Raw genomic sequence first — 15,438 nt, 5'->3', positions numbered from 1 at the left:
AGCATGGCTCAGTACATGTCTTTAATTATTCTGGGTCTTAATGTGTTTCAAATGAAGTGGAACCGAGCTGACTGGAGCGTACAGGACGGCTCTTCTGCTAAAGTGCAGCCACTTGATGGATATATAAACAAGTCCCATGCCTTAATGTCACACAGATTTGATTCATTTCCATCTAGACCCAAAGTTAACATATACTTGTATTCATATTTTGTTGATTGGTGGGTTTTGCTGTCTTCCAGGCATCTGTCTTCAGTGCTGGGGAATAAATTCGATCACGGGGCTGAAAGCATCATGCCTACGCTGCTAAACTTGGTGCCCAACAGCGCCAAAATTATGGCCACATCCGGAGTGGCAGTCATCCGAATCATCTTGCGAGTAAGTTCTGGAAAGACATTTTACTTTTTTCTGTATTTGTGCATTAAGTAGCTGCAATAAAAAATAAATACATAAAAAAAAAGACTGCCACAATAACTCCAAAAACTGCCTCACTGTCTACTGTCTACACTGGCAGCGACCTTCTGAGGTAGCACCTTCTTTATTTGGAACCTCATAAATGACTGAATTAGGTTTGCTTTACTTTTGCAGTAACTGCACACAATAGTGCTCATTATATGAAGTAACTCAGTTTTCATATTGGCATTTTGGCATAAATGGTTCATTGAAAGCTTTCTTAGGATTTGGGATTTAGTATTTATTACTTAAAGGGCTGCTGTCTATGTAGGCAGTTCACTAGGACTGCAGCAGCTAATATGTGGCATATGTACCTCACTATGAATTTAACGACCCTTTCAGAGGAAAAAAGTATCTTGGTTTACACAAAAATTCAGCACAGCGGTTTTCAACATCGATAATAATAATAATAATATAAAGAGATGATACTAAACACCAAATCAGGATATAATAATGATTTCTAAATGATCATGTTGCACTGAAGATTGGTGAAAAATAAATAAATTACATTTTAAAATATATTCAAATCGAGAACAGTTTTTATAAATTGGAAAACTTCACAATAATACAGTTTTTACAATATTTTTTACCATATAAATGCAGCATTGGTGAGAATAAGAGACTTCTTTCGAAACTAACCAACCCCAAACATTTGAACATATATTTATATGTTCTATATTTTATCTGTGAAATATTCTTTCTCAGCAAACACACTTCCCACGCCTTATCCCGATTATCACCAGCAACTGCACTTCTAAATCTGTGGCTGTCCGAAGGTAAATTATAGCTTCCTGAGAAAACAGTTTATTTTTTGCAGATCATAAATAAGAAAAGCATTGTCTTCTAATACAAATCCTTTTTCACTTTCACCCCAACAGACGTTGTTTTGAGTTTTTAGACCTGTTATTGCAAGAATGGCAGACACACACTCTAGAGAGGTGAGTGGAAAATGATGGATCGTGTATAGAGGTTGAAGTTATTAGTTTTTGTGAAGTGTTTTTTGCACCGAATGTACCTCATAGTATTTAGTGTGTGCATGAGTTTGTGTTTATTCCTTCTGCGGACAAACTGTCACACCCTCCCTTTCCTGTTTTTGTGACATTTAACTGGTGAAAACGTGTAACTTATCAAAGCTCGGCTGAACGGGCAACTGATGATTCTTTTCGCGGGTTGAATTGATGAGCCAGTGATGTGTGGCAACCATGCGTCCAAGTCGTTTCCATGGCAATATAGCCAAGAGCTCTTTTATAAGGAGGTCTGGAGTCCCCTTATCCTCTCTTTCCCACTGTGCCGCCTTTGGAGAACTGGGAAAAAGGTCTGGTGTCAGGTCCAGAAAGTTTCAAAGGAGACCGAGTGAATTCACTGGTTGGTTCTGCAGGCTGTAAGAAACCGTATTCTTCATGTTTCCCTACTACCCCAGGCATGTGGCCGTTCTAACTGAAACCATTAAGAAGGGGATCCATGACGCCGATTCAGAGGCCAGATCTGTGGCCAGAAAGTAAGTCAGTTTGCCGTTTTGTTTTGTTTAGTTCGATGTTGCATAACCAGTTCTTTTGAAATGTTCATTTATGTACTACTTGATTTGATAATGCGTTTAACGTTTGTATTAGTCTTCATAATTTCCGTTTTTTTTTAAAGAGGTTGTCCATTTGTTTTGTAGGTGTTACTGGGGATTCCATGGCCATTACAGTCGAGAGGCAGAGCACCTGTTTCAGGCGTTGGAGTCGTCCTATCAGAAGGCCCTCCAGTCTCACCTCAAGAGTTCGGACAGTGTAGTGTCTCTACCGCAGTCCGACCGCTCCTCCTCAAGCTCACAGGAGAGCCTCAAGTGAGACGTGCACACATTTCACTGCCACCATGCATCAATTGTCATCTGTACAAAATTGTTAAAACAAAAGCAAACATTGTATCTGCATTGCTGTTTTGACTATTCTTTCATGTATATCTATATATAGTGTACGCCACTCTTAAATAGTTTGGGTTTAGATTTTTTTTTGGGGGGTGGGGGGGGGTGGGGGGGTATTTTAAAATATATCCTTCTTTTAATGCTTTTTAAATGAAATAACTTGGTCAACAAATGAGTCTTTCTGACTCTTCTGGTCTTACTGAACGGTAATATATAACGATATAGTTCAGTGATTTTAGATAATACTGCTGGCTCTGTGGTGTTTTCTATCCCATGCTATCAAAAACTGTGAGTTATGGCTGTCCCTGTTGAAGCTGGTGAAATAATCGCCAGCTGGCTGATGCACAGATTGTTGATTGTGCTTCCTAGCATGTTGAGCATGAAGCGGTAATCTCATCTTCAATATTAGACTGCAGCATCTGTTACATTGTGTCCTTGTTGTTTCTGTGAGCTCTTCTTACGTTAGCATCAGTGTGATGATTGGCCGCTTTAATGATCACAATCTGCTATCAAAAGCAGCAAACACTATTCACACAATATAAACATTTGCTTCCTATATAAAAATTACTGATTAATTTCATTGGCAATTTATTCACTCTATTCTGATTGTGCTGCTGTTGCTAAAATCTTTTTATCTACGTTCTTGCAGTCGACCGCTGTCAGTGAAGAGTGTCATTGGAGGCCCTGTTACAAGAAGTAATGCAACTCTTTTATTTTTTTTAATGGATGCTTAGCACTGATGTATACAAACATGTCAGTTTGCCATGTCTGTAACTCTTGTCTGTGTTTTCTCAGGTAAAGTGATCAGCTCTAGGGTGTCCTCAACCCCTGGTGCCCTCCAGCGTTCCCGCAGTGACATAGACGTGAATGCCGCCTCCAGTGCCAAATCTCGCATGTCCACTGCAACCTCCCCATCTCCCTTCAGCTCTGCTGCAGCTCTGCCTCCCGGCTCCTACGCCTCCCTGGGTGAGACCCCATCACACTCGATCCATCTTTTCTCCTCTTTCATCCTTAATTAGGAATTTTAATAAAAAAGCCATAAAAATCAGTGGCTTTTATGGCTGCAGCGGCTCATTAATAAAACTGATGAGCACCATAGATGCTATTAAGCTGCTCTGTGATGAGGAACAAACGACGAGTGTGTGCCACAGATTTATCATCCCGTAAGGGTTTATTTCTTTTAAATGAAAGTTTAGACTAGTTATTTATGACTTTAAATTCTGATAGGATAAGACTATATGTTTTGACTAGCTTAGATATTACTTTCTGGAATAGTAGTGTTAATTATTTATTCAACTTGTCTTTTGTAATTTCTTGGCTAAGTATAGCTGCATTGGTTCTTTTGAGAAATGTTCAGTATCCTCCCAGATCTCACCAGTTAACGTTTGACCACTAACTTGCTCGTTACTCCTGTCTGTATAATCTTTTCTCTGTACTGTTTTCTAATCCCATGATTCCTTATGAATGATCAAAGAGATTTTATTTCCTTACACACAGTCACACTCACTAGCTCCCAGCGGCTTCTGTGCAAGGCCCGTTTCTGAGCAGATCCCTGTCTTCCACGCTTCCACGGGCTTAACTGACTCTAACCTCTGCCTCTTATGCCTCTCCTCTCCTCCACCCTGCACTCCCTTTTTTTTTGTGTGTGTGTGTGTTTTTGCCCCAAAGACGGTGCACCTGGTAAAATAGATGGTAAGATGTATGTGTATATGTATGTGTGTGCGTGTGATAGAGGGTGTGAATGTCCACGCTCTGTGCTGTTGGAGGGATTCGAGCAGTGATTTTTGTCCCATTTGTCGATGATCAACTGTACACCTGGCGATATCTGACTATGCTGGTGGTCTGCATGACCTGTTTGCATGATATATCCCCCTTCCTCTTGACAATAAATAACAACATTAGTTCAGGGAGATGAAAATGGTGACGTGTACTTCCTATTATCAGTTGTGTCACTGGTAAACGGTCATTAAAGCTAATTGGTCAAAAGTGAGGGAACCATGTACTTTAAACAGGTTTGGTATTGGTTTAGTTTATGCTTTCTTCTGAGATTAGCATAGAGCATATAAAATCATTTCATACAGGAAATTTGTGTCAAAAAAATCAATTTATTGTTTTACAAGATCTCAGTAGCTACACTGCCATTCAAAAGTTTGGGGCTGGTAAGATTTTTTTTTTTTTTTAAATCTTTTTCGGAAGATTTCTCTCATGCTTCATTTATAAAAAAAAAATACAATACAAATAGAGAGATTGTGAAATATTCTTGCATTTTAAAATAACTGTTTTCATTTCGGCCAGTACTCTAGTCTTCAGTATCACCTGATCCCTCAAACATAAATCTAATACGTTAATCTGATTCTCAAGAAACATTTTTTTTTTTTTTTAATCAGTGTTTAAAACTGTAAAATTGTATTGAACTGTGCTGTTTAATATTTTTGTGGAAACCATGATTCATTTTTTTAGGAGTCTGATGAATATAAATTTCAAAACAACAGGCTTTATTTGAAATGTAAACCTTTTGCCGTGTTTTAAATGTTTTTACTGTCCCTATTGGTTAATTGAATGCATCCATGATGAACAAAAGTACACTTTTTTCTATTTTATTGACCCTCAAAGTTTTGCATGGTAGTGTATGATTTGATAAACATGTTTGCTCAAGAGCATATAATATTGTTGCGTTTATTTGTACACCAATCTTCTCTGTAAAGCATGTCATGTAATTCCTCTCAGTCAGTATATATTTTAAGTTTTATCAGGGAAATCTCTTTGTTTGTCCTTATCCCTTGTTGTTAAGACCTCAGTTTGTCTATTTGTTTGTCAGTCATTCTAAATCACTCCATTTCTCTCAGGCATTTTGTCACCTCATCTCATGCTCAGGTTTTTTTTTTTTTACCTACAGGTCGTGTGCGGACGAGAAGGCAGAGCTCAGGGAGTGCGGTCAGTGCCAACAGCACTGTTACAGACAGCCGTGGTCGAAGCAGAGCTAAAGTGGTCTCTCAGTCCCAACGTAAGTGTCTGTGTGAATGGATGTGTTTCAGAACCATACCATGGTATTGTTTATAATCTACCATGGCTTTAGTGCTAAAAGCTTTAGTGTTATATAGTGTATGTGTTAAAGTGTTAATGTTTGTTATTCAAATTAACAAACACTATTACAAAGTTTTCTGAAATACTTTATTCTGTTCATTCATTCTGCTGTCACAACATTCAGCTGGAACATGTATTTACATATAATGGCCACTTAACTGTATTTTTAAGCTGCTATATACAGCTATGGACATTTAATGTCTCATTTCACTTCACAATTTCTTTTTGACATAATACAATTTTGACGATTTTGATTGTGGCATTATGACAATTAAGGTATTATTTTTATTTCTGTAATGAAGAAATCACTGCTCAAGAGCATATAATATCTTCAACCTTTATGTTAGGAGCTCAGAAACAGATAGATAACTAATGGTCTGCCACCACTATCATCTTCCTTTGTGTTTCTGTCACCTTTGTATTTAATGTTTTCAAAACCCAGTTTGGCATCCTGCTAACCATGGAGTTTATTCCACAATTATAGTTAAAGCCAATCTTTGGCATGACGTGTAGATTTAAGTTTCTAGAGCACGAATAAACAAAATTTTTGCCTGATGCATCCTGGGTAACCATGCATCACATCAAGCGTCTTTTGTAACTCGCTACTTTTCACCTGTCCGTTGCCTTGCTTCCATACACAAGGATCCAGATCAGCTAACCCTACTAGTGGTAAGCCCCCCAATCCCCCCCCCCCCCATTGTTAATACCCTCAATATGAAACCTGCATGAATTACACCTCTACTATCATGTTGCATGTCCTGCTTTAGCTTGATCTTTTTATTTCTGTTCAAATAGAGATCAGACATTATGATAGTTCAGTATTTGTTTTGATGTCTGTCTTTTGTGTGTTTTTAAATGTGTCTGTAGCTTGTATTTTGTCACGTCACCATGCCTGATATTACTGTTTTCCCTGCAGCTCAAATAGACCTTGGATCTAAGCTCACCCAGTTTGTCTTTTTGTGTTTGTGTATTTGTTCAGAACTAAGGTCTTGTCTTTTTTGCATACATATCTCAGTTTTTTCTTAGTGGTGGTTTCGTTCACCTAAACCAGATATTTTTATTGTCATTTGGGCTATATGAATAAAGGAAGGCTTATAGACCTTTTTTTGGATGCTTTTCAGAGTTTTCAGCAGCTATTCTTCAGGGTCACATGAATCTTCATAATAGATTTTTTTCTTTTATTCTTTTTCTGATTAAATAGAGAGTTCAAAAGAACAGCTTTTAATTAAAATCAAAACAATTTGTAACATTCTTTTTTTATTACTTTTGATCAATTTAATCCATCCTTGCTGAATCACTTTATAAAATCAAAAAAATACTCAACCCGAATTTTTTATGATAGTGTACATTTTCTAGCAATCATGGTATCATTAATTCATCAAATAATGTTATTAAAATAATAGGTGTTTTATGATTAAAAAAAAGGTGTCTTGATTTATTTATTTTTAATGACAATTTGATACTTAACAGTGGGGACCCAATGGTAATTTCTAAATAATCAGTCACCATGTTACTTATAGTAGTGCTGATATAATTTCCTTTGCAGCCGGCAGCCGGTCCAGCTCTCCAGGGAAGCTCTTGGGACATGCATATGGCAGAATTCCTAGGGCCACTGCACCAGCAACACCCTCAGACAAATACTCGAAGATCCCAAGAAGCCAGGGATGCAGCCGTGAAACCAGTCCCAGCAGATTGGGCATAGGTAAATTTTTACATCTCATGGTTTAACACAAAGGATGCCCACATACAGCAGACATAAAATTAAATTAATTGCAAAACTTAAGTGGACCTAAACCAGTTCCTTGAGGAATCCCTTAACTGTTTCCCCACCATTGACGAGTTATCTCGTCTTGTAGAAGACAACGCTTTCCCGCCAAAGACATGTTTTTACGGCATTCGGAGGTGTTATCACACATCTTCTGAATGAGTACAAAACCTCCTGAACAAAGCGATTTACTAGATTTATGCTTGGATAAACGTACTGAATATCATCCAGATATAGTTTTTGGTTAAAACTATAATTTTTTATAAAACCTACCTATATTCAAATGTTGGGAAAGAGTTAATAATATGCATGAAAACGTGGAGATTATTCGTTACATATTGTTGGAAAAGGTAGGAACTCATGGTAACCGTGGATGGCAGGAATTTTCAGAGCTTTGCTTGCGAAAGAAAGAAGACTCTTAACTTTCATTTGCTGAATCATTGTTTCCTGCAAATCCTGTTAGTTTCAACTACTGCAGATAGACGGAATGTATTTTCACTGCGTGGAAGAAGCTCAGCATTCATTTAAATGGCTGATGCAAGTGTTTATGCCAACACTGACTCAGTGGCTACTCATTGCTGTGTTTTGTATGTGACTGATACATTGTTGAATGATGACAGACCTGACTTAACGGCTTTCGTTCTTCGTCAGCTTTTCTGGCGGTTTTTTGAGGTCATTGTGTGTGTCAGCCTATTCTGAAAAAATGTCCTGCCTTTTTAAAGATCTGACCAAAAAATTTATAGCCAATTATATGACAAATTTTAATTTGACAGTAAGTTGTCTGTAAAACAAAAAGCACAAAACCATTTGGATATACAAAACTCATTATATTATAACTTTTGACACTTAATGCTTTAAAGCTTAATCCAGTCATTTGTGTGTATGTTTTTTATTTAAAGGATCATCGAGCACATTTTTTACACACAATAAGTTAATAGTGCTTTATTTTTTTTATAAATGTTAAAATGAAAATTCCAGTCCAAGTTTTTTTGAAGTGGTGTTCACACTGACAACTGTAAGCAGTGACAAAGTGCCGGGAAGTAATGAGTGGTGGTGACTGTTATCAATATTTTTTGTCATATGACAACATACAATTTTTATTTAATGCAAAAGAACAGTGATGAACTAAGCAGAATGAGACATCGCAGCTCACCTATCACCTGTCAGAAACCGCATGCAGGAATATAATTTTTTGGAAACCTGTGTCAGAAATTGTCAGTGTTGATTCATGAGATTGATTCATGCATTTATAATCATTCCTCCTGCACATGACATGATGCATAATGGACTGCTACAATTTATTTACAAACTCCTAATTTGAATTTATAGCGGCAAGGAAACTGTTTTATTGTCAATATAGAATTGCATCTTATTTTTACTGATAGTACATTACCATTCAAAAGTTTAGGTTTGGTAAAAAAAAATGTAATAAATGTTTTTTTTTAAGTGTCTTATGCTAACCAAGGCTGCATTTAATTGACCAAAAATGCAGTAATATTGTGAAATATTATTACAATTTAAAATAACTGTTTTCTTTTTGAATATATTTTAAAATGGAATGTATTCTTGTATTAGCAAAGCTCAATTTTCAGCATCATTACTTCAGTGTCACAGTGTAATTATGTTAATATAATTTATGGGTGTCAGTATTAAGTGTAAGGCTTTGGTCATGAAACTGTTTGACAATCAAATAAAATTTAGCAGTATATGTAAAGTTACTTGGTTCACCTTTAACACTGCATGTTCAGAAACTTCCTAAATGTTGTCAGTCTAATTCAAAATGTTCAGCTTAAGCCTTGTGCTTTAAATGTTTAACTTTTCTAAAGCAGAAGGACCCCAGTATTGGCCATCCCAATCCCACCCTCCCTCCTCTTTCTCAGCCTCACTAATGCCCTAACCTGTGTTCTAACAGCCAGGCTGTGTGGTAAAGCTCTTCTTCCTGCCACTTCTTCCTATCGCACGCTAGCCCGGAGCAGTCGCATCCCCCGCCCCAGCATGAGTCAGGGGTGCAGCCGTGACACCAGTCGCGAGAGCAGCCGTGACACAAGCCCCGCTCGGGGCTTCACTCCTCTTGGTGAGTAAAGCACAAGGGTGGCTGATGGAGTCCAAACAACAAAAACAACCAATCCTTTCCAATTCGATATGACAAAACTTCTCCCTCTGATTCTATTTGGCCTTAACTTATGGCCATTATTCTTAGTATGTGGTATATGAACTGTTGTTTGCTCGCCTCTATGCATGCACTAATATGTTGTTGATGTGCTTTATTAATCTGTGCCGCTATGTCTTCAAGGTTGTAAATAAATTTAGTGGAGGTTTTGTTGGTTTGTCCATAAAAATGGATTTATGGCACTTCATATTGTGAATAAAAACAGCTGGTCTGATCTTTAAAATAATTTGCACGGAGGAACAATAACAGCAAAGTATTGCAATCTTTATTAAAAATAGTTACGGTTAATTTAAATAAATGTGAAAATTACATATCAGATGAAAACAGAATTAGAAATGTTGCTTCCACAACTAACTGATTTTAAGTTAAATTACTAAAACTAAAACTTCAAATTAAACATCTGAATAATAAAAGAAAAAAAAATGTTTTGTGTTACTGCCACGGATGGTGCTCAGAGTTTTAGTGTAGCACTAACCGTCCCTGGGGTGTCACCCCTCTTCCTGTCCCCTTGCAGCCTCCCGACGTCACTCTCGCTCCACCAGCGCGCTGTCCACGGCCGAACCCGTGGGCCAGTCAGGTGACCTGCATGACCCCTCCCCAGGCCCCCGCAGACAAGGCCAATCCCCAGCATGCCTTCATATTTTACCTTTTTTTTTTTTTTGTGAAAGGCGAATTCGACTGGGTTTGCCAGATCAAGCTCTGACCTTCACACTTCACGTCATTATTAGATGTAGATGCGAATTATCTGTTCATTTGTTAAATTATATATCCAGCGTCATTGCTCTCTTTTCTCACCATAAAAATCAGCATCCATTTTAGTTGAGGTTGTTTTGATTTGCATTTCCGTTTCCGTTCAGTTAATGGTGTGTGTTCGCCAAAAACCACTTCAGTTGTCTGCTTCATATGTAAGGATGTGTATTCTTGCTATAACCATTTATTTTAAAAAAAAACAACAACAACAACTTTGCATCGGTGTTGTTGTTGATAATTAATCTAAAAGGATTTTTATTTATGGCTTTTTGTGCTGTGGGCATCAAAGTACTTCAGTTAAGTTTCTTTTGGAATGTTTGAATTTAATCCTTTGTTTTGTTGGACCCATAATTCACACACATTTGACACTTTATTTTCCAAGAAGTTACTTTATTGAAGCTGTATGGTTTGTTTGTTTATTTATTTATTTTTTCATCATCTTACATTTGATCATCTTGGGTTTAAATGTGAAATGTGTTATTTTCTAGTGCCACTAAACAGATTTTCAGTTAGTTTGTTAAAATGGAATGAATGGGGCAAACATGTTAACATTTGCTCTACTAATAGCATCAGTTCGGGACAGGCAAACTAATGGTGGATGGGTGATTGAAATTACACACTTTCACCTTCTTTAAGTTTTTAAGCAACCATAATGTTATGTGTTGGGTTGAATCGGACTGTCTTGATTCTCTCAATGTCTACTTGTCAACCTAATGTTTTTTTTTTTTGTCTTTCTTGAGAAATTAGCCTAATTGGTTGACACGCTTTGAAATGATGGGGTAGAAAGTACGTTTTTCGTAACACATTGTCCATTCTCACTGTCTCATCCTGTGTTCGAACTCTACAGATCGCTTAGGCCTGATCCATCAGGCTCGCATTTCTGCATCGGTCAATGCTATGAGGGTGCTCAACACTGGCACAGAAGTGGAGGCTGCAGTGGCTGATGCTTTGGTAAGAATCTCACAGACATGAATATGATGAACTGAAATACGCCTCACTCTCATAATCTTATCTAGGATTACAGAAGTGATGCTTCTGTATGGCTCAACTATTTGTCTTGTGTGGCCCTAAAAACCCCACAGAAAAATTATATTTTAGGAAATGAGAAGTGTTCATTATGGGGTATATTGTATATAGACATGTTAGGCAGGATTTTCATGGTTCTCTGGCAGTTGATGAACTCTGTTTAAAAAAAATTATAATAACATATATATAATTGTAAACTTATTATAGTATTAATGTTTTAATTCAAATAAAAAAATAAACTAGAATTAATATTAAAATGCATAATGGAAAAATGTATTACATCAATTAATGCATAAATGAATTAAACCAATATTGTATTATTACTATGGTGCATATAAATGTAAATTTAGGTGGGGGAATTTATTTAGGGAAAAACAGTGTTAATGTAACTCTTTTTTAATTATTTTTTTAAATAAAAAAGGTAAATTAAAATGGTAACCATTCACAGTGTCTCATAATTATTCCCTTATACATTCATCTGCATTTTGATCTTTATGTGGGGAAAACCCCTTTTTTTGTCCTTATGTGCCAAGTGCCTAGCTATATTATGAGGGTGCAGTTTTCAAATTGTGTCTTTTCTGCAAAAACATTGCTCCCTCTGAAATCTCTGCGTCTCTTTGCTCTTCCTTTATTGGTTGTCTTCAGCTGTTAGGAGACTCCAGGAATAAGGTAGTGCTTCTGTTTATATACTGCTTGTATTTACATTTTTATTCACTAATCAGAATGACTTATTCCATCGTGAACTGTCAAGCAAATATCAAGAGCATTTTGTGCTCCACAAACATTTGCGCTGCTTTCATTAATTTGCTCAGTGACCATCTCCTCTGCACAGTCCCATCATTTCCTGCACAAGCACCATAAGATGCATTTCATTCATTTTGCTATCAGTTTGGCATTAATCTCTTCATTTTATTATCTGTATGTCACCCAGTGTTATTGCTTTGGAAAATGTAAATCATCATTAATTCACATGTGACAACACAGCAGGATTAAGTTGTAAACAGGGCAGCTGTTATGCATCAGCATGACACATTCCCTGTGCTACATAAGTAGATGTAATTATCCAGCGTGCAGCGCTCTTCACTTACGTCATATGTACACACTACTAATGACAGGGACTCGAGTGTTTGTTAATGCATTGCCAACTGCTGGAAATTGTCTGTTAACGATTTGAATTATTCATGATTATTCATCCACAGCAAATATCTGAGTTGTTTCTTCACACTCCAGTGCTGAGACAGCTGAAGAGCTCCAAGGCCACATACACACTGGAGCTTATTCCAATTATTTATTAGAATAATAACCAAATTTTACAACCAAATTCACTGCAGAAAAATCCAGGAAGTGGATTAAAATGTGTAACTCATTACATCTCTGCCATATTTAATGGTAGTTTACGAAAAGTTTGCTTTAATACGTATCTGATCTACAAACTATTGTTAAGATCACTTTGTCAACCATCACAAGTTAGGAGCAACCATTGAATTATTCTGTACGCACAGAAATCACTATTTAAGAAGATTCATTCCCACGTCTATATGTGGTTGTCTCTTAAAACTTTGCTGTGTGTACATGGCCAGAGTCCCAAAGTTAGTATTAAATGAAACTAAACCCTTGTTATTTTTAAATGCTGCATGGCTTTTCCATATCAACAGCATACTTACTATATGTTTGAGTAATGCAATGTAAATTGTTGAATGAACTCCCTTTGCTGGTCTATTGATAGTTTTGTCCCCTTCCTGTTGAAACTACTAATGTGCTCCATGCTCTCCTCAGCGCAAGCCTTTGAGAAGGAGGTACGAGTCTGATGATGATGCCAACAGCGACGCATCCAGCGCCTGCTCAGAGCGTTCCTATAGTTCCCGTAATGGAGGCATTCCTCACTACCTGCGTCAGACCGAGGACGTTGCTGAGGTGCTAAACCACTGCGCCAGTTCCAACTGGTCCGAGAGGAAGGAGGGCCTGCTGGGTTTGCAAAACCTGCTAAAGAGTCAGCGCATTCTTAGGTGGGGGCCTTCAGAACAACACAAATGGTCTCTTTGGTTGTTCGGTGGCATTTCATTTTTCTACAGGACAGGAAGTAGAAATTAGTCAGTATCTTGCAAGTTTTTGTTTGTTGCTCATTTAGTGTATTTTTATAGGCCATTCTAAAATGATGCAAGTGCAAAGTCTTGCAATGGCTTTTTATGCTTTTTTTTTTTGTCATATTCTGATTGTGAACAGGTTTTTAATCATCATATTTTTGTGTGTTTCAGCCGTGTGGAGCTCAAGAGGCTGTGTGAGATCTTCACCAGGATGTTTGCAGATCCTCACAGCAAGGTAACCTGTGTGAGGACACATCCTTTCAACAAGGCTGTTTTGATCACACTTAATCTACTTGTGCTGACTGGATTAATAGTAGCATTCCAAAGAAAGGAGTGAAGGATAACTTAAATCTGTTGCATCATGTGACATCATCCTGAATTATTCATGTTACAATAGACTAAATAAGTAGCTTCCATCACTCTGGATTCTGTTCAATTTAAAATGTTTGTCTGGCAAACAATGTGTTTGTGTAGAACTCGAAAATGGAATGAGATTGCACTAATGGAATGTGTTTTTTCCTGTTGTTTGCATGGTCTGCTTTGGTGTGGATTTTAACAATAGAGAGTAAGTGGATATTATATATACCTGAACCATTTTGTTATATAAATTGATTATGTTCTATTCTCACATAAATTGGTTCATTCATCATATACATCACATTATAACCACCAACACTATTATTATTGCTCATACTTAGTTAACTGTTTGTTTTAAACCCCTAACCCTAAATATTAAACAGAATCACAAAACTCATGCCACATCGTCATGATTGATATAACAAACCAATGCTGCCTGTTAAGGAGAGATGTTCTATTATATAATTGGGAAACACTTTTGCAATAAGGTTCCATTAGTTAATGTATTAACTAACATGAACAAACAATAAACAATACATTTATTACAGTATTCATTAATCTTTGTTAATGTTAGTTAATGAAAATACAGTTGTTCATTGTTCGTTTGTTAATTCACAGTGCATTTACTAATGTTAACAATAACAAGCACAACTTTTGATTTTAATAATGCATTGGTAAATGTTGAAGTTAACATTAACTAAGATTAATAAATACTGTAGTAGTATTGTTCATGCTTAGTTCATGTTAACTCAAGAAGTTAACTATGTTTACCAATGAACCTTATTGTAAAGTGTTACCTATTATTGTATTATATTATATCAGGGTTGTCAATCTCAATTCCTTGGAACAAAACTCTGTAGGGCTCCAGCCCTCCAGGAATTGAGTTTGACACCCTTATTATAAGTGATCCGATTTATAAACCGACTTACAGACAATAAACGATCAACAAAAAAAAAGTTTCTCAAGCACATTCACAGTTTTATCAGAGAATGTAGAAAATATTTTTTGAGAGACTGGCATATAAAGCCATTAGTACATTGATAAAAGGTTGTGCAGCACAGCAGTTGCATGATGTTTGCTGTTCTGCTTCCAGGTGTTTAGCATGTTCCTGGAGACTCTAGTGGATTTCATCACCGTGCACAGAGAGGATCTCCAAGACTGGCTCTTTGTACTGCTCACTCAGCTACTAAAGAAAATGGGAGCTGACCTCTTAGGCTCAGTCCAAGCTAAGGTCCAAAAGGCTCTGGATGTCACAAGGTTGGTCTTAAGCGATGGTCTTTTTTATGCTTAGAGCTTTTTGTGCCACCAGAATGATTTCTTGTTTGTTTTTCGTTTTTTTTTTTTTCAATTTCTCAGGGAGTCTTTCCCCTTCGACCAACAGTTTAACATCCTAATGAGATTCATTGTTGATCAGACTCAAACCCCCAATCTGAAGGTAAGATGATGCATGCCATGACTGGTTACAAAACCCCAGTTGCAAATTCAGTGTGCCGAGTCTTTTCATTCTTATTATCTTGGTGTTATAATGCAGGTGAAGGTGGCCATCCTGAAATACATTGAGTCCCTAGCACGGCAGATGGACCCTGCAGACTTTGTGAACTCAAGTGAAACCAGATTAGCCGTGTCTCGCATTATCACCTGGACCACTGAACCCAAGAGCTCTGACGTTAGAAAAGTGAGTTTCCATGGAGATGTGCTTACAGACAGTGCACAAATCAATGCTCTAATGGTGCTCAAAATATAAGATGTTTATTTAAAAAGGTTGATTCTGACTGATTTCTTTGTATGAATTCTGTCATCATTTACTATTATTCACTCTCATGTCATACCAAATAGCTTTGGTTTC

The 15,438-nt window shown here is 37.0% G+C and overlaps 1 protein-coding gene across 27 annotated transcripts in view; it reads left to right on the top strand.

Annotated features, from left to right (window-relative positions):
- Nucleotides 1–15,438, top strand: part of LOC113053052 (CLIP-associating protein 1-like) — a 65,571-nt gene that overhangs the window by 38,692 nt on the left and 11,441 nt on the right. For 6 of the 27 annotated variants that reach the window (XM_026217704.1, XM_026217683.1, XM_026217688.1 and 3 more), the window contains 21 exons: nt 240–375; nt 1,156–1,226; nt 1,329–1,388; nt 1,871–1,948; nt 2,111–2,278; nt 3,006–3,052; nt 3,152–3,322; nt 4,025–4,048; nt 5,253–5,360; nt 6,083–6,109; nt 6,987–7,142; nt 9,118–9,279; nt 9,890–9,952; nt 10,973–11,076; nt 11,797–11,820; nt 12,928–13,157; nt 13,407–13,470; nt 13,798–13,800; nt 14,686–14,849; nt 14,949–15,027; nt 15,124–15,267. In XM_026217704.1, the coding sequence (XP_026073489.1) occupies nt 240–375; nt 1,156–1,226; nt 1,329–1,388; nt 1,871–1,948; nt 2,111–2,278; nt 3,006–3,052; nt 3,152–3,322; nt 4,025–4,048; nt 5,253–5,360; nt 6,083–6,109; nt 6,987–7,142; nt 9,118–9,279; nt 9,890–9,952; nt 10,973–11,076; nt 11,797–11,820; nt 12,928–13,157; nt 13,407–13,470; nt 13,798–13,800; nt 14,686–14,849; nt 14,949–15,027; nt 15,124–15,267 (2,083 nt within the window). The remainder of the gene's footprint in view (nt 1–239; nt 376–1,155; nt 1,227–1,328; nt 1,389–1,870; nt 1,949–2,110; nt 2,279–3,005; nt 3,053–3,151; nt 3,323–4,024; nt 4,049–5,252; nt 5,361–6,082; nt 6,110–6,986; nt 7,143–9,117; nt 9,280–9,889; nt 9,953–10,972; nt 11,077–11,796; nt 11,821–12,927; nt 13,158–13,406; nt 13,471–13,797; nt 13,801–14,685; nt 14,850–14,948; nt 15,028–15,123; nt 15,268–15,438) is intronic. The other 21 variants (XM_026217691.1, XM_026217679.1, XM_026217705.1 and 18 more) reach the window with 15 other exon arrangements.

Source organism: Carassius auratus, chromosome 34 (genome assembly GCF_003368295.1).
Source record: "Carassius auratus strain Wakin chromosome 34, ASM336829v1, whole genome shotgun sequence".
In the NCBI taxonomy this organism is placed as follows: Eukaryota; Metazoa; Chordata; class Actinopteri; order Cypriniformes; family Cyprinidae; genus Carassius; species Carassius auratus.
This window is presented reverse-complemented; position numbering and strand designations above follow the sequence as displayed.